Source organism: Aquarana catesbeiana, linkage group LG11 (genome assembly GCF_042186555.1).
Source record: "Aquarana catesbeiana isolate 2022-GZ linkage group LG11, ASM4218655v1, whole genome shotgun sequence".
NCBI lineage: Eukaryota > Metazoa > Chordata > Amphibia > Anura > Ranidae > Aquarana > Aquarana catesbeiana.
In genome coordinates, this window is record NC_133334.1 from 48,904,169 (window position 1) to 48,924,865 (window position 20,697).

The window sequence follows — 20,697 nt, forward strand, 5'->3', positions numbered from 1 at the left end:
GCGGCTCTGTTCTTTCACTTCCTTCTCTTCGGTGAGCTGCCCCGTTGTATTCTGGGACATGTGTATGTCCCAGAAAACAACAGGGCCATTCACAATGCGCCGTGCGACTCGCGCATTCGCAGTAGGAACTGGGCAGTGAAGCCACAAGGTTCCACTGCCTGTTTGCCTTAGTTAGGAATGCTACGCCGGCACCCGATCTGATGGATGGATCGGCCTTGGGGGCCGACATCGCGGGCACGCTGGACAGGTTAGTGCCCTTATTAAAAGTCAGCAGCTACAGTGTTTTTTTTTTTTAAACGGCTGGACCTCCGCTTGAAGATATGAGTTTTCAGGGATCGCCTAAAAGTGGACAGAGTAGGAGATAACTGGACAGATTGGGGTAGTGGGTACCAGAGGATGCAAGAGAGGAAAGCAGGGAGGCGCACATAAGTGTAGTATTAAAATGATTATTTATTAGCACAAAGTAATGCACTTACATCAAAGAAGACATCAAAGGCATATCTGTGTAGTGAAAAGTCCTTCTCGAGGGGTGCCAGCAATCTTGTTTCCCAGCATTCAAAGGCTGTCTGTGCCTATTGCAGGAAGCTGAATCCAGGACAGGATGTGAAGAGGATCCAGGTTGCCTGGCATGGAACGTACTGAGGAAATGACGTCATCCGGTGGGCGGACCTCGGTCTAGGAAGGACAGGAAGCTAGGCTATGTGCTCAGAGCATACAGCTCCTTCTACTGGCCAGAGGATGGGAGAGGCTCTGGAGAAGTCCTGGAGATGAGCATGGGAGGAGGAGACAAGGGAGCTAGAGAGCAGAAGGTCTTGGGAGGAGCGGAGAGGATGGTCTGAGTGATATTTGGAGATAAGATTGGTGATGTAGATAGGGGAAGAATTGTGAATGGCTTTGTATGTTATTGTTAGTGTTTTGAATTTTATTCGTTGGGCAATGGGAAGCCAGTGGAGGGATTGGCAGAGAGGAGTGGCGGAGTTGGTAAGGTGGATGAGTCTGGCAGTGGCATTCATGATAGACTGAAGAGGGGATAGCTTGCGGAAAGGTAGGCCAATGAGGAGGGAGTTACAATAGTGAAGGCAAGAGATAACAAGGGAGTGAATAAGTTGCTTAGGTTAAAAAGGGGGGTATTTTGGAGATGTTTCGGAGGGAAAGTCTGGACAATTTGGATAGTGATTGGATTTGGGTATTGTAGAATTGACAAACCCTTGGATATACCTGAACAGGTCTGAGACTGACTGGAGACAGGTGGGTGTTGCACACAAAAGAGAGTATTCTCCAATCAGTCGGGGCCCTACAGACAGGCACTCTGACCAGACAGAAACCTAAGAGAAATTCAATCTGGGATGGAACAGACTAAAATAGCGTGGAGCCTGAATATTTTCTGTGTGACGCTGAAGCAGCTTTATTGGTGAATAAAAGTGGGCATAGGCCATAAACAAAAAGTGTGGTGCCAATGGAAGATACAATGGCAATATGTATCATACAATAACTATGATAGGGAATTAAGACAGAATATTCCATGTATAGTCTTTGGGACATGGTGCTGTCTCCAACCCAATCGCTGGGTGCAAGGCCTCAAGGAAGGATACCAAACATGATACTTTAAAATATCAATAAAAAGAGTTTAGGTGACAACATAAAGTACTTCAGGGAGTAATTTAACTGCGTTATATTATAAACCACATAGGGTCAATAGTATAAAATGGTGGGCCAAACACTCATGTTGCTTTCATTATCCATTTCATGCCTAAGCCTATTTCTGACATTTGTTGCTTACAAGATAAAATCTGTATTTTTTGCTTGAAAATTACTTAGAACCCCCAAACCCCCCATCATCCCGGTATAACCCCTTAAAGCCGAGGCCGCATATATGTGTACGGTCAGCGCTAAGGGGTTAATCTGCTATAAGCCCCGAGGGAGACATTTAATGGGAGGTCCCATAGAGCAGCACCAATTAATATGTTCAATCCTGGTACTCTTTCACTGCCAGAGACTTTTTTTTCTTTCATTTTTGCCTATATTAATATGCATATTTTAGGCCTGAACCCCCAAAGAATGACACCTTTTCTGAAAGCATAGACCCTGTGGAATAAAACATAGATAGTTGCCATGGTTTATGTCATGCAATATATATAGAGCTGCTTAGCCCCCTAACCTTAGCCTTTGGCTTTTGACTGGTCCCTCAGACTTTCTCACCCAGCTCTCCTAGGGTTGCCACCTGTCCGGGATTCACTCGGACAGTTCGGGTTTGGAATCATGCGTCCGGGTTTCAGATTGCCTGAAACCCGGACACAATATTCAGACTGGACTATGGCTTCACAGCAGGGTTGCTGGCTGCAGTTGTCTAAGCTGGGAGAATCTGTTATGCCCTGTACACATGACCGGTTTTGCCTACGGAATAAACTCCAAAGGTTTCTCTGACGGAACTCCGACGGAATTCCGCTCAAGCGGTCTTGCATACACACGGTAACACCAAAGTCCGACCGTCCAGAACGAGGTGACGTACAACACGTACGACGAGACTAGAAAACGGAAGTTCAATAGCCAGTAGCCAATAGCTTCCGTCTCGTACTTGCTTCAGAGCATGCGTCGTTTTTGGTCCGTCGGAACAGCATACAGACAAGCGGTTTTCCCGATAGGAATTGGTTCCATCGGAAATATTTAGAATATGTTCCATTTCTAGGTCCATCAGAATTTTAGAGAAAAAAAAAGTCAGATGAGGCATACACATGATTGGAATAGACGGTGAAAAGCTTCCGTCTGACTTTTTCTGTCGGACATTCCGCTTGTGTGTACGCGGCTTTACACTCTCTTTTAGTCTGCCCAAAGCCAACACTAACCACCACCTCTTCCTCCTCCCGCCCCTACCCATCTATGTCTGCCCACACTCCAATCCCCAGGGCTGTGCCTCAGAAAAGCAAAGTGGGGGCTGGAAATTTGAAGTCCAGCAGCCTCAGATACATCTGCATGAGAGGTGGTAAGTGAGCTCACCATCCATCCCTGTCTGTGACTGAAGTCTGCCCCCTTCTCTCTCCTGCCTCTAACTGAGTACACTAAGGTAAATCAGCGTTCTCAGAGCACCCCTTACATCAGAGTTATCCTTTACACCAGAGGCCACAGTGTTCCTCCTTACATCAGAGTCCTCTCTGTACATCAGAGTACTCAGTGTTCCCCCTTAAATCAGTGTTCCCAGAGCATCCCTTAGGTTAGAGTCCCCAGAGTTCTCCCTTACATCAGAGTCTGCAGAGTCCTCCCTTACAGTGAAAGGGAACTCTGCGAGTTCAGATGTAACTCTGGGTAACTCTGTTGGACTCTGATGTAAAGGGGAACTCTTGTTATTAACTTCATATGATTAGAAATGTTATTTATTAGCAAAATATATGTATAAAAAAATTGCTGTGCACCGCTAAAGTGTTCGAGTTTGACTTGAAGAAAAGTTGGCAACCCTAAGCTCTCCTGGCTCTCTGGGTTTTCCTGGAACTCAGCCTTTAGTTACAGCACCCTACTGCACGGGTCCATCCCCTGGCCTCTCAATAGGGGATCTCCTGGCACCTGTCTGAAGCCCTCCTGTCTCCCAGCCTAAGACCTCTTAGCTTTCGGGTCCCCTCAAAAGAGAGCACCTGTCTCCTGGATGGAGCACAACTGTCTCCTAACAGGGGCCCTAAGCTTTGCCCAAGCCTATCATTATAGGGGCTGTGCCTACCTGGACACCCTGCTGGTCTTCAGCAGGACCTGGACACTGGGCTGGAGATTTCTTCCATCCTAAAGCACTTCGAAATCTACAAACTATGGAGTTCAACCTGGGAGTACCAAAATCTGGTGAAAGCTGTAAAAACAATTTTCTTCGCTCATAATCAATACTCCAGAATCCCGCACTCTGCGTTTGTGTGAACCCTGTCATACCTCCCAACTTCCCAAAAATCCTTTTAACCAAAAAGGTATTTTCTTCTGTTTGTGACCAGCCCCCCCCCCCCCCACACACACACACATTAGAGGGATTCCCCTTTCCTTCCTATCCTTACAGGAACTGGGGTGAAATCTCCCAAATGGGGACACCGACAGCAAATAAAAGTGTGTTGGCAGGAGTTGGGCTTCTTGTCAAACTCTCCTGCTTACCTTTTCATATGCATCCTATCCCAGGCCTTACTTATCCAGTAGCAGCAGATGACTGCCTGTGCTTACTTCTGCCCCATATCATCCTTTTATGTGCAGTTTGACCTCCTCGCCATCCCTGTAGACATTCATCATCTCATAAGGTTTGAACTGTACAATTGTCAGCCATCACTGCAGTAGATAATAAGAACAGAGCGGGTTAACTGAAAGATTTATAGCTCGTGCAGCTCAGCTGCTTAAATTAACAGCAGATGTTGTGCACATGTAAATGGAAGCTGATGATGCTGTTTTGCAGCCTTTCAGAGAGGAGAAGTTGGGATTTTCCTGATATCCACTCAGAATACAGAGGATTACATTCCTTTACTAGACTCCCTTCTCAGTTCTCTCTGGCTAATGAAGGGAATGGATATCCTCTGTTATAGCCGGGTACCATTATAAGACGTTTCATTTTTATTTATGTTAGAAGACACTCTGCCAGCTGTCTTTAGTGCTGTCAGGAGATGCTAATCTTCATCAAGCCTTAACACAGGTCCTCTAGTGCACTCTGTCGTGATTTTAATAACATTGACTGCTCAATGGCCACTCAATTCAACTCAGTTGGTCACGGCTGCGTGGTGGTTGAACCCAGACCTCAATAACCCCTCCACTCTGTTGAAAGCAGCTTGGGTGAACTCCTTAGAGACCCTCGAATTCCTCTTATTTAGAGGTTCCCAGGCCCCTACGCTTTGACTTCCTCTATGCTCACCACCCTCTAAGCCTGGGGGGCTGGCCTGCGCCACGAGCATTACCCCAAAGCTTCAATCTCCCCAAATGCTCCCTTGTGGCTAAATCCGACCCTCCCCCAATTTAAATTGCCAGAGCCATACGCATGCACTAAATATAATATCAAAATAGTTTTCCAAATAGTCACAAATCAATCCTTATCTCCCCCCGTTTCTACTTACCTCAACCTTCAGCCTACCTAGGTCTTACCACTTTTTCGATATCTCTATCTCTCCCACGCCTTTCGCAGTCAGTTCCCACAACTTAATCTACAGAATGAGCAATCAAATTTAGAAATAGTACTCTGTTCTAAATGCACTGAGAAGCCCACCTCTCATTTATACTCCCATTTTTTTCTGTTTCCCTTCCGGTGCTGGAAAGTCTCAGAGCTAGGTGGCTGCAGGATATACCTGATCTTGATAATGATGACTGGGATGATGTGTGGGATTTTCCCTTTCGATCTTTGGTTTCATTGAGGGATCTCAATGAAATGGCTGGCAGAGCTCTCCACAGCCTTAGACATGTCCATAGGATCTTAGGTCTTGCTTAATTATGCCAATTTCCATGTTTTCTGCATGGTAATGGTGCCACGTTGTTGTATCCCTGCCTTATGATTGTTAAAGTGGTGTTCCGGCCGAAATTATACTTTTTAAATAAAAATACCCCTATAATACACAAGCTTAACGTATTCTAGTAAAGTTAGTTTGTAAACTAAGGTCTGTTTTGTTAGTTTATAGCAGTAGTTTGTTATTTTATAAACTTACAGCAGGCCGTGGCCATCTTAAGTCTGGGCATCGGAAGCCAGACTGTATTTCTTCCTGGATCTCATCCTTGCAGATCTCGCACATGCTCAGTGTAGCACAAGCAGTGTAATAGGTTTCAGGTCAGGTTTCCATAGCAATGGCAGTGTCAGAGGAAGTTGCCGCCCCTTCCCAGAAGGCATTGCAAACAGGAAATGACGCGATGGGCCGCGGCCAGGGAGGAGGAAGTGAAAAATGAATACAGCAGATATACAGCAGGTGCTGAGAAAAAAAATTAAAAAATATCCAATTCGTTTACAGTGCACAGTTTAGTGAGGGATGCTGAAGAGTTGTAAAAGTGGGTGGAACTCCACTTTAAATTCTTAATGCTGTGACTGTTGTAAGGAGACATGTCATTTGCCCCCTGAAATGCCCTTTTATCCCCTGAAATGCATTGGCTGTATTTGATGGTCTTGAATGGTTGGTTCACCTTTACCAAAAAATGCCTATGCAGGTAAGGGGCACCTGTAGATACAAGCAAACTGTGCAGGTTTGACTAAAGTTGGATCATTCCCTTGCTATATGTGTGGGCCATCTACTGTATGTACCTCCCGAAGCCTGGCTGAAAAACTCCCAGAGATGGTATCATGCCACCCTGCCCTGCTGCTAGTATGTTGTAAGACACTCCCAGCTGTTACTTCTCACCCCCACCATCACAAAAGGAAATTCAAAAAGTGTTAAATGCTTGAATTTGTCTTGGTATAAACCTTCTGTACATTATAAGTCAATCTGGGAAAGGGAGGGCCAGCACTAGGAAACAATGGAGTGTGTTGTATGCAGATATACTAAAAAGGAATGTGTTGTCAGGAGTGGAGAGCAGTGGGATGAGCTCACCAGTCTGCTGCTGTTCCTTCACTGCATAGTAGGAGGTGGTGATGGCTACCTATGTTTTTGTTGTTGTAGAGAGGGTCTAACCTACCTTTCTCTCCTTCTTAGAACCTGGGAGTGCAGTGTGGGCCTTGGAGCATGAGCTGTGTTCATTACTGGTGAAACAGGAACAGAACATGTTATCACAGGCAGAGCCCACATACCCTACCAGTTCACCTCTGGAACAAGTGCTGGGTCCAGGGGTTCTGCAGAATGATGAGGTGAGTACTTGAAATTGTAAAAGGACTATATTTTTGCCTGCTGCATTGTTCCATATTAATTAATTATATTTATGGTTGCTTTGGGGAAACACACGTTCTGAGACTATATTCAATCATTCAATCTGAAAAATAGTCTATTGTGTTTCTTCTGAGTTCATGAAAAAGAATTATTCCCACGCCTCTACTGATCCTTATGTCTAAGGGCAACTCTAAGGATCTTCTCAACCAAAACAGATATTTTAATCTTTGTTAGGCCCCTTTCACACGGACGGACCGTCTATCCGTTTTTCTTCCATTCGTCGACGGACGACAATGCATTCCTATGGGCAAACGGATGACCATCCGTTACCATCAGTTAACCTCCGCTTCCGTTTTTATCCGTTTTTTTTAACGTACAAAGCTACGTCCAGATCCGGCAAAACGGATATTAACTGACGTTAACTGACAATGTCCGTCAACGTCCGATCAGTTAAGATCCGTTTTGAAGAAATAATTCAAAGTTCATACTTTGACAAATAAAAAAACAAAGTGAAAAAAACTTTATTTTAAAAGGGTTATGCAGAATAATAAAACTAAAACTGTTTTGAACATATCATGTGCTTTTGTGTCTTTTTATGCTATCAAAACACAATGAAATACCCAAATTAATGAATTAATAAATTAAAATTTGCACTGCATTATATATATATATATATATATATATATATATATATATATATATATATATATATATATATATATATAGGTACTGCCATGAAACTTCTCCTGATGGAGATAGAAAGTAGTCGGCAAATTGTTCACGCATGGCAGTGTAGGATGGGTGGAGCAAGGCTTTCTAGGTAATTTCCTTAAATGCAAAGAAACTGCTGTAAATGGATGAAAACGGATACAAAAACGGATGAAAAAACGGATGTAAACGTGTACATTAACGGATGAAAACGGATATTAACGGAACGGAAGACGGATGAAAACGGAGATTAACGGAACGGATGACGGATGAAGATGGATGAAGCAACGGATAAGAACTGATACGTTTTTAACGTGGCTAAACTGATGGTGCCCGTGTGAAAGGGGCCTTAGATGATGGAGAGTTAAAGGGGTTGTAAAGGCAGAAGGTTTTTTATCTTAATGCAGTCTATGCATTAAAATAAAAAGCCTTCTGTGTAAAGCAGTCCCCCTCAGCCCCCCTAATACTTACCTGAGGTCCTTCTCTGTCCAGCGATGTCCATGAGTGTCTCAGCCATGTGAGATTCTCCTTCCTGATTGGCTGAGGCACAGCAGCGGCGCCATTGGCTCCTGCTGCTGTCAGTCAAAGTCAGCTAGCCAATCAGGGGTGAGCGGGGGCAGGGTCGGGGCTCCGTGTCTTAATGCTCACAAAGAGCTGTGACTCGTCTCAGGTGCCCCCATAGCAAGCTGCTTGCTGTGGGGGCACTGCACAGGAGGGAGGGGCCAGGATCACAGAAGAGGGACCCAAGAAGAGGAGGATCGGGGCTGCTCTGTGCAAAACCACTACAACAGAGCAAGTAAGTATAACATGTTTATTATTTTTATAGGAAAAAAACAAGACTTTACAATCACTTTAAACCACCTGACAGGCCCTACTATCTCCTGAGCACTGTTTCTGCTGAGTTCCCAGGTCCGCACACCTGCTGTGGTCATTATGGGGGGCTCTCAATCCTCCTAGGGATTCATTCGCAGAGGCGTTTAGTCACAGTTCGAATCCAAGAAGCAGAGATCTTCCAGGAATTCCCTCAATTTGAAGGGATTTCCTCTCACTTCCTGTTTTGGTTAGGGATGGGAAGTGAAGAGAAATCTCCCCAATGGGACACAGATGGCAAAAAAACTCACAGGGGTTATAAAACTCTATTACTCTATGCAAAATGAAAAAACCTTCTCCCTATAATTCTGTGTGAAAGTTTTTTAAAATTAATTTAATATTATAGTGACTGTAACACAAGGCGCTCGTACACACAAAGGTGAACAAGAACATCCAAAACCCCCAGGTGGACAGGGACAGAGTTGAGAATTATGGCAGGTAGATCATGCTGGTGAAGTGTCCAGGATATAACATCCAAAAAAAATCCAACAAGGTCCTGTGAAAAACTTTTGGCAGGAAATGTTTGCCATAATATAAAAAGCCCTCTAGACCTAGGGGCATGAAAATGTTACCTATAGAAGTATAAAAATGTTCCCCAATGCACCCATAAATGGCCAGATCAAGTTGTCTGATGAACCTTTAGCCGTCTTCTGAGACTATACTATAGTAATGTTCTATGTCCCCTTTATTATAGAATGTCTCCAGGGCACCAATGTCACATATAAAGGTAGAACCAGGAGTACCAAACCACCTGCTGAATATACCACAAGGTAAGTGAACTCTCCATTTAACTGTATTGTTAAATAACTGTATAATTGTGATTTTCCTGGGAATGTTTAAGTGCTTGCTGTATAGGTTTCAACTGGCCATAGACAACCAGAGAGCTAACTTTCCTAGAAAGACTTACAGATGAATGTGGCGTGCGCGAAGAAAGCTTTATCTACAGTATTTCTTCAACCAAAAGGAGATCAGAGTGAGCATCAGACAAAATAAATTTTGCAGAATATGGGGAATTTTTAGTGCTAGGATAAGCTCCTATGAATGGAAGTCTTTTCAACTTCACTTCTACGAGCCTGTTTGCCCCAAGCAGCATTCATTTTTATTGCTTATTGCTGTTATCAATTTGGACATGGCCAGCCGTAATAAAAACAGGCACTAGTCAGGACCCGATCTAGCCTGTCTGATCTGTGGGTGCAGTATAAAAAGTCAGGGGGCACAATGTCAACAGTGTGACAGAGAAGCAGGGGACCAGTATTCCCCGTTTACTTCTGTATTATGAGTCACAACCTCGAATAAACATCTGACAGGCAGTGCAGAGGTGGTGCAAAAGTGAACAGGGAACACCAGTATGAATTAGGACCTTCAGTCATTTTTTCAACTTTCCATCTATTAAAGCGGAGGTCCACCCTAAAAAAAAAATACATAAAAAGGCTCCTAAAAATGTGGGGAAAAAAAATTGAAAAAAAAAATTTTTTTACTTACCAGAAATGGCTGTTGCCATTTCCTATTCCGTGGTAGTCGTCATACTTCTCCTCCTCGCGTTGTCTTCTGGGACCTGTGTGTGTCCCAGAACACAGCCGGCCATTCACAAAGCGCCGCGCGACTCGCTCATGCGCAGTAGGGAACTGGCAGTGAAGCCACTGCCTGTTTCCCTTTGTTCGAATGGCGGCGCCGGCACCTGATGCGATGGACGTATCGGCCTTGGGCGGCCGACATCACGGGCACCCTGGACAGGTAAGTGTGCTTATTAAAAGTCAGCAGCTACAGTGTTTGTAGCTGCTGACTTTTAAAAAAAAAAATTTCAGCTGGAACACCGCTTTAAATCTTCTGCCCTTGTTGTTTTACCTTTGGATAGTAAAACATTTTTTTTTTCCTGCCAGTAAATACCTTATACAGCCTACTTCCTGTTTCTTGTCTGGTCGTTAGCCTCGGCTTATGACATCATGCACAGCTCGCTCTCTCTCTCTCTCTCTCTCTCTCACTCTCGTGAGAGTTTGCCAGGAAAAGAGGGGGGATGAGTCAGAAGAGGGTCAATGAGAGCTGCAGGGCTGCAGAGCTGGAGGTGCGCCTCTGTGTGTCTGTGTAAATCCAGGAAGTGAACAGGCAGCAGCTTCAGCTGCCCACAGTTAAAATGGATGCAGCCAGACTCAGTGGAAGGAGATTTCTGCAGCATATTTAGCAAGTACAGAATCACAGTATATATAAAATAATATGCAAAGTGGTTGGAGGGAAGCTTCAGAATGGCAAAGATGTTTTTATTATAAATTATGTGAGCAGACTGCAGTTCCTCTTTAAGTTGAATTGCGCAGACATGCTTTATAAGGGTTTTTTGTCTTCCTCTAGGGGTGGGCAACCTCGGCCTTCCAGCTGTTTTGAAACTACAAGTCCCATGCGACATTGCAAGACCCTGACAATCACAGGCATGACTCCTAGAGGCAGAAGCATGATGGGATTTGTAGTTTCACCACAGCTGGAGGGCCCAGGTTGCCTACCCCTGCTCTAGATCAACTGTTGGTATTACATTCTGTGTATACTGTTTATCTATTTATTTATTCTATTTTTTTTCTTTTGGTTGAACTGGATGGACATGTGGATGAGTCAGAGTAGTGACTAATTCCTTGTTGGATAGCTCTGTCTGAGGTTTCAATGATGGGTGTTTGTATTAAAAACCATAACTACTGCTGTGCTGTCTCTTTAGAAAGCCCATAGTGCCATGAGAATATTCTGTCAAGTATCAAATGTGTATTTGTTGAAGAAAACGTGTTCTGACATGTCTTTCTTCTCCTAGATGTACTGGGGGTCATGCCCTTAACCCCTCCCAGTAGCCATAGCAGTGATAGCGATGGATCTCAAAGTCCGCGATCTCTTCCACCTCCCAGCCCAGCCCGTCCAGTGGCCCGATCCTCCCATGCCATCTCATCATCACCGCTCCTCACTGCCCCTCATGTAGGTATCCTAGTTTGTTGGCAGCTAACAACTCTGAGAGGCTTCCACAGTCATCATTTGCATTTTACATTGTAATATTTTCAATGGTGTTTAGAAACTGCAAGGGACATCGGGACCTTTAATGCTGACGGAAGAAGAAAGACGGACATTAGTCGCTGAGGGCTACCCCATTCCCACCAAACTCCCGCTCACTAAAACTGAGGAGAAAGCTCTGAAAAGAGTACGCAGGAAAATAAAGAACAAGGTGAGGAGGGGGCCTCTGTAAGAGCCATTGAAGGGAAGGTATAGTGTATTTTTAGTGAATGCCTAGTAAAAGTTATAATTGAAGCTTAGCTCAACAAGAACTAATTTTTTTACATGGATTTTCAAAAGCCTGCTCTACCATACTTTTGTTATCATATTAAATATATAGAGATTGGTATATTACCCACTAGAAGCTCTTGGTGGCTCAGTGCAGTTTTTCACTTACTCACAAGTCCATCTATAAGCTCATGTTTGTTTGGTTTCAGTACTTGCCTTGCTAGTATAAAATCTAGTAATAAAGGGCCCCAAAATCCCAAAGGACTTGGCACAAGTGGTAAGTCTGTCCATGTTCCAAATGAAGACACTGCTCTTCATAGCATACATGTACATGCTTCACAGGAGACCACAGTCCAACATTTAGCTACAGCTTATCAACCCACTCCTTTTCTTTATTTATTTCCAAATGTCAGCACCAAAAACAGTCTGTTCTGTCAGGAAATGACATTGTTTATGTGCTGAACCAGGTGACAATCTACCTTAAGGAGACCGTGGTCTCCATTGTTGTGTTTAAAAATTTTGGAACGGGAAGGGATATGCAGATGGGAAGTTACAGGGAAGGATTTGTAGATGGGAGGTTACAGGGAAGGATTTGTAGATGGGAGGTTACAGGGAAGGATTTGTAGATGGGAGGTTACAGGGAAGGATTTGTAGATGGGAGGTTACAGGGAAGGATTTGTAGATGGGAGGTTACAGGGAAGGATTTATTCGTGGAAGGGTATGGGAAAGGGTGTGTTGATGGGAAGTTACAGGAAAGGTTGTGTTGATGGGAGGTTACGGGAAAAGATGTGTAGATGGGAGGTTGCGGGAAAGGATGTGTAGATGGGAGGTTACAGGAGAAGATGCATTCATGGCAGGGTACGGGAAAGGATGTGTTTATTAGAAGGATGTGTAGATGGAAGGTTATGGGAAAAGATATGTAAATGGGAGGTTACGGGAAAGGATATATAGATGGGAGGTTACCGGAAAAGATGTATTCATGGAAGGGAACAGGAAAGGATGTGTTTATTAGAAGGATGTGTTGATGGGAGGTTATGGGTAAAGATGTGTAGTTGGGAGGTTGCGGGAAAGGATGTGTAGTTGGGAGGTTATGAGAAAAGCTGTGTGGATGGGAGGTTACGGGAGAAGATGTATTCATGGAAGGGTATGGGAAAGGATGTGTTCATTAGAAGGATCTGTAGATGGGAGGTTACGGGAAAAGATGTGTAAATGGGAGGTCACGGGAAAGTATGTGTAGTTGAGGGATTATGGGAAAGGCTATGTAGATGGGAGGTTACGGGAGAAGATGTATTCATGGAAGGGTACGGGTAAGGATGTGTTCATTAGAAGGATGTGTAGATGGGAGGTTACAGGAAAAGATGTGTAAATGGGAGGTTACTGGAAAGGATGTGTAGTTTGGAGGTTACAGTACAGAATGTGTAGTTGGGAGGTTACTGGAATAGATGTGTAGATGGGAGGTTACGGGAAAACATGTGTTGATGGGAGGTTACTGAAAAAGATGTGTAGATGGGAGGTTACAGGAAAAGATGTGTAGATGGGAGGTTATGGGAAAGGATGTGTAGATGGGAGGTTACGGGAAAAGATGTGTTGATAGGGGGTTACAGGAAAGGATGTGTAGATGGGAGAGTATGAGAAAGGATGTGTAGACGAAAAGTTACAGGAAAGGATATGTTGATGGGAGGTTACAGGAAAAGATGTGTAAATGGGAGGTGACAGTATGTGATGTGTTGGAGGTTACAGGAAAGGATGTGTAGATGGGAGGGTATGGGAAAGGATGTGTAGATGGGAGTTTACAGGAAAGGATGTGTAGATGGGAGGTTACAGGAAAAGATGTGTTGATGGGAGGTTACGGGAAAGGATGTGAAACTGGGAGGTTATGGGAAAGGATGTGTAGATGGGAGGTTACGGGAAAGGCTGTGTAGATTGGAGGTTGCGGGAAAGGATGTGTAGTTGGGAGGTTAAGGGAAAGGCTGTGTAGATGGGAGATTACGAAAGAAGATGCATTCATGGAAGTGTACGGGAAAGAATGTGTTCATTGGAAGGATGTGTTGATGGGAGGTTATGGGAAAGGCTGTGTAGATGGGAGGTTACAGGAGAAGATGTATTCATGGAAGGGTATGGGTAAGGATGTGTTCATTAGAAGGATGTGTAGATGGGAGGTTATGGGAAAAGATGTGTAGATGGGAGGTTATGGGAAAAGATGTGTAGATGGGAGGTTACTGGAAAAGATGTGTAGATGGGAGGTTGCAGGAAAGGATGTGTTGATAAGAAGTTACAGAAAAAGATGTGTTAATGGGAGGTTACGGGAAAGGATGTGTAGATGGTAGGTTATGGGAAAGGATGTGTAGATGGGAAATGATGTGGGATGTGTAGATGGGAGGTTATAGGATAGGATGTGTAGAAGGGAGGTTATCGGAAAGGATGTATAGATGGGAGGTTATAGGTGATAGGAGGTTTCAGAAAAGGATGTGTTGATGGGAGGCGTAGATGTCGGGGGTTAGAGGGTAGGACATGTGGATGAGAGGTTAGAGGGAAGGATGTCAAGATGGGAGGTTACAGGAAAGGATGTGCAGATGGAAGGTTACAGGGAAAGGATGTGTTGATGGGAGGTTACAGGGAAAGGATGTGTAGATGAGAGGCTGCAGGGATGGAGGGATAGATGGCAGGTTAGAAGGTAGGACATGTAGATGAGAGGTTAGAGGGAAGGATGTACTGTATAGATGGAAGGTTAGAGGGAAGGGTGTGTAGATGGAAGGATACGAGGAAAGAATGTGTTGATGGATGGAGGCATAGATGGCAGGTTAGAGTGTAGGACATGTAGATGTAAGGTTAGAGGGAAGGGTGTGTGTAGGTGGGAGGTTACGGAAAAGGATGTGTAGATGGGAGGTTAAAGGGAAGGATGTACAGTATAGATGGAAGGTTAGAGGGAAGGGTGTGTGTAAGTGGGTGGTTATGGGAAAGGATGTGTAGACTGGGGCTTCCAGCAATGACATGAGGTGTAATTTTGGGTACTTTTTGTGTCTGCTCCTCAGATCTCAGCCCAGGAAAGCCGGAGGAAGAAGAAAGAATATGTAGAGTGTCTGGAAAAGAAGTGAGTTGTGAAATGTGTGTACATCACTTCTTTCAGTCCTTCTTTCTCTGACATTTCTTTGTTTTGTCCCTCTAAATTTGTTATTGTGTTATGTCGACCAGTAGCATATCCTTTATTATTATTATGTAATTTTTATTGTTACTGTGTTGTTAGATTGTTATTGTGTCTATTGTGTATCCAATTTCACCCCCTTAAATGAAACATTTGGGTTCACATATCTGAGACTCCAGTGGAGAGGAATTCCCTCCTATCCTTTGTGCCCCTGTCCCTTCCACAAATCCATAACAAAAGTGTCACCCTCTCCTATCTGGACTTCCTAATTATAATTAATTGGAGGAGCATGACTCCATCATGGCTTTGTAATGGCTGTGGTAGTTGGGCCAAACTGGGAATCCTGGCAGGGACAGGCCATCATCGGACATCTCAACAGATATAAATATCCAGCATGTGATTCAAATTGCCAGAAACCTCACATGACTTAAAATCAATCTTGGGTCCCCGAAAGCCTGACTCTTATTGTTCTAGTGCACCAATGAGTATACCTTTCTGTTTGTATCCTGTCTTCTATAGGGTAGAATCCTTTACATCACAGAACAGTGAGCTGTGGAAAAAGGTGGAGAGTTTGGAAAATGCCAACAGGTGAGGTGCTTTCACTTGCCACATGCCAACACTGCACGAAAAGTTTAGATCCCCATTTGGGTATTCTTTGAGCTGGACATAACCTAGCCAGTTTTTATTAATTGGGTACCTACGTGGCACCTACAGTATGCTTTGTAGGCACGGCTCTTCATTTTGTATCTGATCTCTCCAACATCTTACCATTCACACATTACCTCCAGCTGTGCCCTTTTTTGGCCTTCCCAGGAGCACTGGCATCACTTATTGTTACAAGTCCAATCTAAGAAACATCTAATCTGGCCAGCTTTCTGGCCATCTGGAGGCAGCCAATCAGGTTTTTCGTTTAGTCTTACACGGTGAACAAGCTTACAGGAGGTGAGAGCAGAGAGATGACCCTATAGGTGTACTGAACGTTGTTGTGTCATAGGCTGGTACAGTTCCCAGACCAGGACAGGTTGTATTGCTAAATGCAGAGGTAAACCTTGAAAACCAAAAAATTTCCAGCAGGGTAGGGTCTTTCGGTAGACCTTATAAGTATCTTCTACCAAAAAAACCTTACTTATGTGCTAGCAGTTGTTTGTGATCTTAATGCCCCATACACACGGTCGGACTTTCTGATGGAAAATGTTCGATGGGAGCTTGTTGTCGGAAAGTCCGACCGTGTGTAGGCTCCATCGGACATTTTCCATCGGAATTTCCGTCACACAAAATTTGAGATCTGGATCTCAAATTTTTCGACAGCAAAATCCGTTGTCGTAAATTCCGATCGTGTGTACACAATTCCAACGCACAAAGTTCCACGCATGCTCGGAATTAGGCAGAAGAGCCGCACTGGCTATTGAACTTCATTTTTCTCGGCTCGTCGTACGTGTTGTACGTCAACGCGTTTTTGACGTTTGGAATTTCCGACAAAATTTGTGTGACCGTGTATATGCAAGACAAGTTTGAGCCAACATCCGTCGGAAAAAATCCATGGATTTTGTTGCCGGAATGTCCGATCGTGTGTACGGGGCAGTAGACTCACTGCAGAGTTTTCAGGATTTGGGTGCTGAGATTATGTAACTCTGGTGTTCATGCATTGGAGACCTCATCAGAACCTGAAGAAGAGGAAGATTATATGGCACCAGTGGGGACAGAGTGGATGTGAGGAGCTTGGGTCTCATAACGCTGAAAGAGAACACAACCGTACTTGAACATTATGGCAAATGCTGGCCACCCTCACCACACTTGACTTCCACTTTAGCTTCTGTGCAGTGTGCAGAGTGCAGTGGTCCAGGAGTTGACTGTGCTGTCTGGCAGAGGTGTTTTTATCACTAGACTGGCTGAATAGAGTTACAAATCTTTTGACAGATAGCACAATTTACATATATTTATTTCAACTGTGTATTTAGCTGTTTGCTTGCAGCTCAAATTTAAATTTAATAGAATGCTTGGCCACTGAAGGTAATGGCCAAATCAATAACTGAATTTAAAAAAAAAGCTTTGAAAGATTTTCTTACATATAATGATATCCAAAGTTCTAATTACTGAGCATGGTAATATCCCCAAGCCAGCCTGTGATTGAACACTCAAGGAGCAGCAGGCTAGCAAGGCACTGGTGAGCACATCCCTTTGCTCTCCTCCTTGTCTGCCTATGAGAGCCCTTATTGGCTCATACCGATGCCCCTCCCTCTCTTCAAGCACTGTTGTGCAGAGGATTACATCAGCTCACATACTTTGGCTAAGTCTGAATGAAAATATTTTTACTGGATTTAACAAATCCATATCTGAATTAAATGTGTTTTTGTATATATATTATTAGAGTTCAGCTTTAATAATTCATAACTGGGAATATAGCCCTCTATGACCCTTGCATTGTATGCAGTGGGCTTAAATATGTCATCTGGGCAGCAAACTGTACCTGGCAGCTGTTTAAATGCTGGGGAGCGTGCATGACACTGCTACCGAAATTAATTTTGAACAATTGAACAGTCAAAATCTATAATGCATAATGGGCCAAGTGGGAAATAAATTCAAGAATTTCAAAAAAGTTAGGTCCAGTTTGTTCTGATGTGAGATTTTGTCACCACCTAATGTTCATTCTGTGAATTGCAGCAACCCTGCAATTCATAGATAATACTGTGGATATGAGAGGCTATCTGATCCATAAAATAGAGTGAATGCTGGAAATCACACAGGACTAAACAAAGCCTGCCTTTGAATACACTGGTACTTGAATTTGACCGTTTCATTCATTTTCCTTAGGTCTCTCCTACAGCAGCTACAAAAGCTGCAGGCCTTGGTGACAGGGAAAGTGCCACGACCCTGCAAACTTGCTGCAACACAGACAGGAACGTGCCTAATGGTATGTGCCCTACAACTTTGTCTTCTGTGACAGCGACAAAGGTTTCCTATCGTTGTGCCTACAACGATTGCGATAAATTGAGAAAGCTAATTCGCTGGTCGCATTATTTGGTACACCTACTGTATGTGGTATGGGTCAGGACCCCCTTTTTGAGATGTTGAATTTTGGTTCATGTTGTCTTGATGCCATCACCAATGCACCACCACCCTAAACCACCAATTTTCACAATACCGGATTGATTTATGGATTCATGGCGTGTATGCCAAATTCTTTTTAAAAAGGGAACTATGTGCAAAATCAAACATTGTATGTGCACGCAAGGTGAACAGGAATACTAAAACTCTAAAACTAGCCATACATTATACAATTTTCTTGTTCAATTTCCTTTAGATTTACCTTCAGCTATGCAGTGGTGGCCCGCCCATTAGGGGCTCAGGAGCGCTGCCCCCCCATCTATGCGCCCGGAGCCCTAATCTACATGCAGGGATTCCAATGGGGGGGGGGGGGTTTGAAGCACATGATTAGAGCCAGAGGCTCTTATAGGCTTCAAACAAGGGTGGGCTCAGGGAGAAGAGCACAGCGCTCCGAGCCCACCCAGTTGTGTGACAATAGGTGGTCCTGAGACCTGTTTCCTGATTGGCCAAAAGGACAAGCGATCCCATTGGCCTAGGAGGAGGAGGGAGGTAGACGCACGGCCGCCATGATGCACTCCCTGGGAACACGCGGCTCTCAGCCCCGCTGCCTCCTCCGCTTTATCAGAGCCACCCGGGGCGGGACGATCACGGAGGCTGTGCCCGGAAACCCACTCCCGCTGTCACCCATCGGGGATCGGATCTGAGTCAGCAATCGGGGTGTGTATGCTGATCTCGGGGTGCCCGGAGGCAGAGGATCCCCGTCAGCAAACTACTGCAGAGGAGAGGTGAGTGAACCATGTACACTAAGTGAGGCGACGACAGGGGGGGAGGGGGTTGTGAAAGCAGTGCGAGCTGGAGTGACGGGGGGCCGTGCACGGTCAGGTCCGTCTGACGCCCCCCCGACCGATGGACCACCAGCTGCCACTGCAGCTATGTAGTACAAGAACCTGCCTGATTACGTACAAATTGAAAGTGTTTAGGTTAGACCTCATACTATATGGTTTTGGTACATCTAAAGGAAAATTGTATAATGTATGGCCAGCCCAAGGTGGGTGGGAACATAACCCAAGAATGGAGGAAAATCTTAGAATCAAGTCCTATATTCTTACAGGACTACATCTTTAAGGGTTCTTTCTTACCTTTAAGATGCCTTAATGCATATTTGCTAGGTCAGCAATTTGAATGGTTCCTAACACACCTTAAAGCGGAGGTCCGCCCACCACTGCAAAAATTAAAAGCCAGCAGCCACACATACTGCAGCTGCTGGCTTTTAATAATAGGACACTTACCTGTTCTGGGATCCAGCGATGTCGGCACCGCAGCTGATGCTTCCATCAGCTGTCGGGTGCTGCCGCCGCCTTTGCGGGTAAGGGAACCCAGCAGTGTAGCCTTTATGGCTTCATGCCGGGAACTCTACTGCGCATGCGCTCTGCTCCGCTCCTTCCTGTCCGCCCGGCGGCAAGGGGAAGGAGGAGGGAGCCGAGTGGTGACGTCAACGGCTGTGGCTCCCACAAGTGGGAACAGGATACCTGTCAAAGACAGGGGCGAAAAATGAGTGGAAGTTCCACTTTTGAGTGGAACTCCGCTTTAATGCATGAATTAGCCTATCTGCATTATTTTTTTCATTCTTTATTATTGGCAACATAATGCACCGCAATGCATGTGTGCACCATAGCATGAGACTGTTTGTTATTACTGTATATGTGCATTGGTGTGCCTTTTTGAATAAACGGCAACGCACTGCATTGCACATATACTGCTTGTTACTGTACAAGTACAGGTTTGTTATTCCATCATAACAGAAATTTGTGTTTTGAGTCACCCTTTAGGTACACCCAGGAAATTATTTTAAAATGTTGACATCTATAACCGTGTAGTATCCTTACCACAGTCATACAAGCAACACACATCTAATTTAAGCAGAAACCAATTAACCGCTGGTATATTTTTAGCTTGTGGGAGGAAATCAAAGTAGCTGGTGGAAATCCACACAAACACAAGAAAAACATATAAACTTCATGCAAACAGAAGTGTGGTTGGAATCAGTTTTTGGACCCAGGGTGGCGCGCCTAACCTCATTCCTGCTGGGTTGCCAGAAGTAAAACTTGCTGTCCACTGTCCTAGCATGCAGAGTGGCTTTATGGGTGTTTCAGTTACTGCTCCTTCTTAAGCAGGTGTGACACTGTGCTGTGTGTGAACAATTTAAATGCCAAATTGAGTAACAGATTTTTTATTTTCATAGAGTTTCATTTAACAAATAAAAATAATAAATCCAGAGTGGAACACACAAAGCAATTCCAATGCACGTGTTACACTAGGGCTCTAAACAACTATATATATATATATATATATATATATATATATATATATATATATATATATATATTGACGGCGCTATATAAGTACCTGAAATAAATAGATAATAAAAATATATATATATATATATATATATATATATATATATATATATATATATATACATACACACACACAGTGCCTTGAAAAAGTATTCATGCCCCTTGAAATTTTCCACATTTTGTCATGTTACAACCAAAAACATAAATGTATTTTATTGGGATTTTATCTGATAGACCAACACAAAGTGGCACATAATTGTGAAGTGGAAGGAAAATGATACATTTTTCAAAGTTTTCAATTTTTTTTTTACAAATAAGTATGGGAAAAGTGTAGCGTGCATTTGTATTCAGCCCCCCTGAGTCAATATTTTGTAGAACCACCTTTCACTGCAATTACAGCTGCAAGTCTTTTTGGGGATGTCTCTACCAGCTTTTCACATCTAGAGAGGGACATTTTTGCCCATTCTTTGCAAAACAGCTCAAACTCTGTCAGATTGGATGGAGAGCGTCTGTGAACACTAATTTTCAAGTCTTGCCACAGATT

At 44.0% G+C, this 20,697-nt stretch overlaps 1 protein-coding gene across 2 annotated transcripts in view; it reads left to right on the plus strand.

The window, feature by feature from the left end:
* CREB3L1 (cAMP responsive element binding protein 3 like 1) overlaps positions 1 to 20,697 on the plus strand; it is a 147,796-nt gene that overhangs the window by 112,539 nt on the left and 14,560 nt on the right. For both annotated transcript variants that reach the window (XM_073604280.1, XM_073604281.1), the window contains exons 3-9: positions 6,615 to 6,766; positions 9,058 to 9,133; positions 11,152 to 11,309; positions 11,404 to 11,553; positions 14,642 to 14,700; positions 15,271 to 15,339; positions 17,563 to 17,662. In XM_073604280.1, the coding sequence (XP_073460381.1) occupies positions 6,615 to 6,766; positions 9,058 to 9,133; positions 11,152 to 11,309; positions 11,404 to 11,553; positions 14,642 to 14,700; positions 15,271 to 15,339; positions 17,563 to 17,662 (764 nt within the window). The remainder of the gene's footprint in view (positions 1 to 6,614; positions 6,767 to 9,057; positions 9,134 to 11,151; positions 11,310 to 11,403; positions 11,554 to 14,641; positions 14,701 to 15,270; positions 15,340 to 17,562; positions 17,663 to 20,697) is intronic.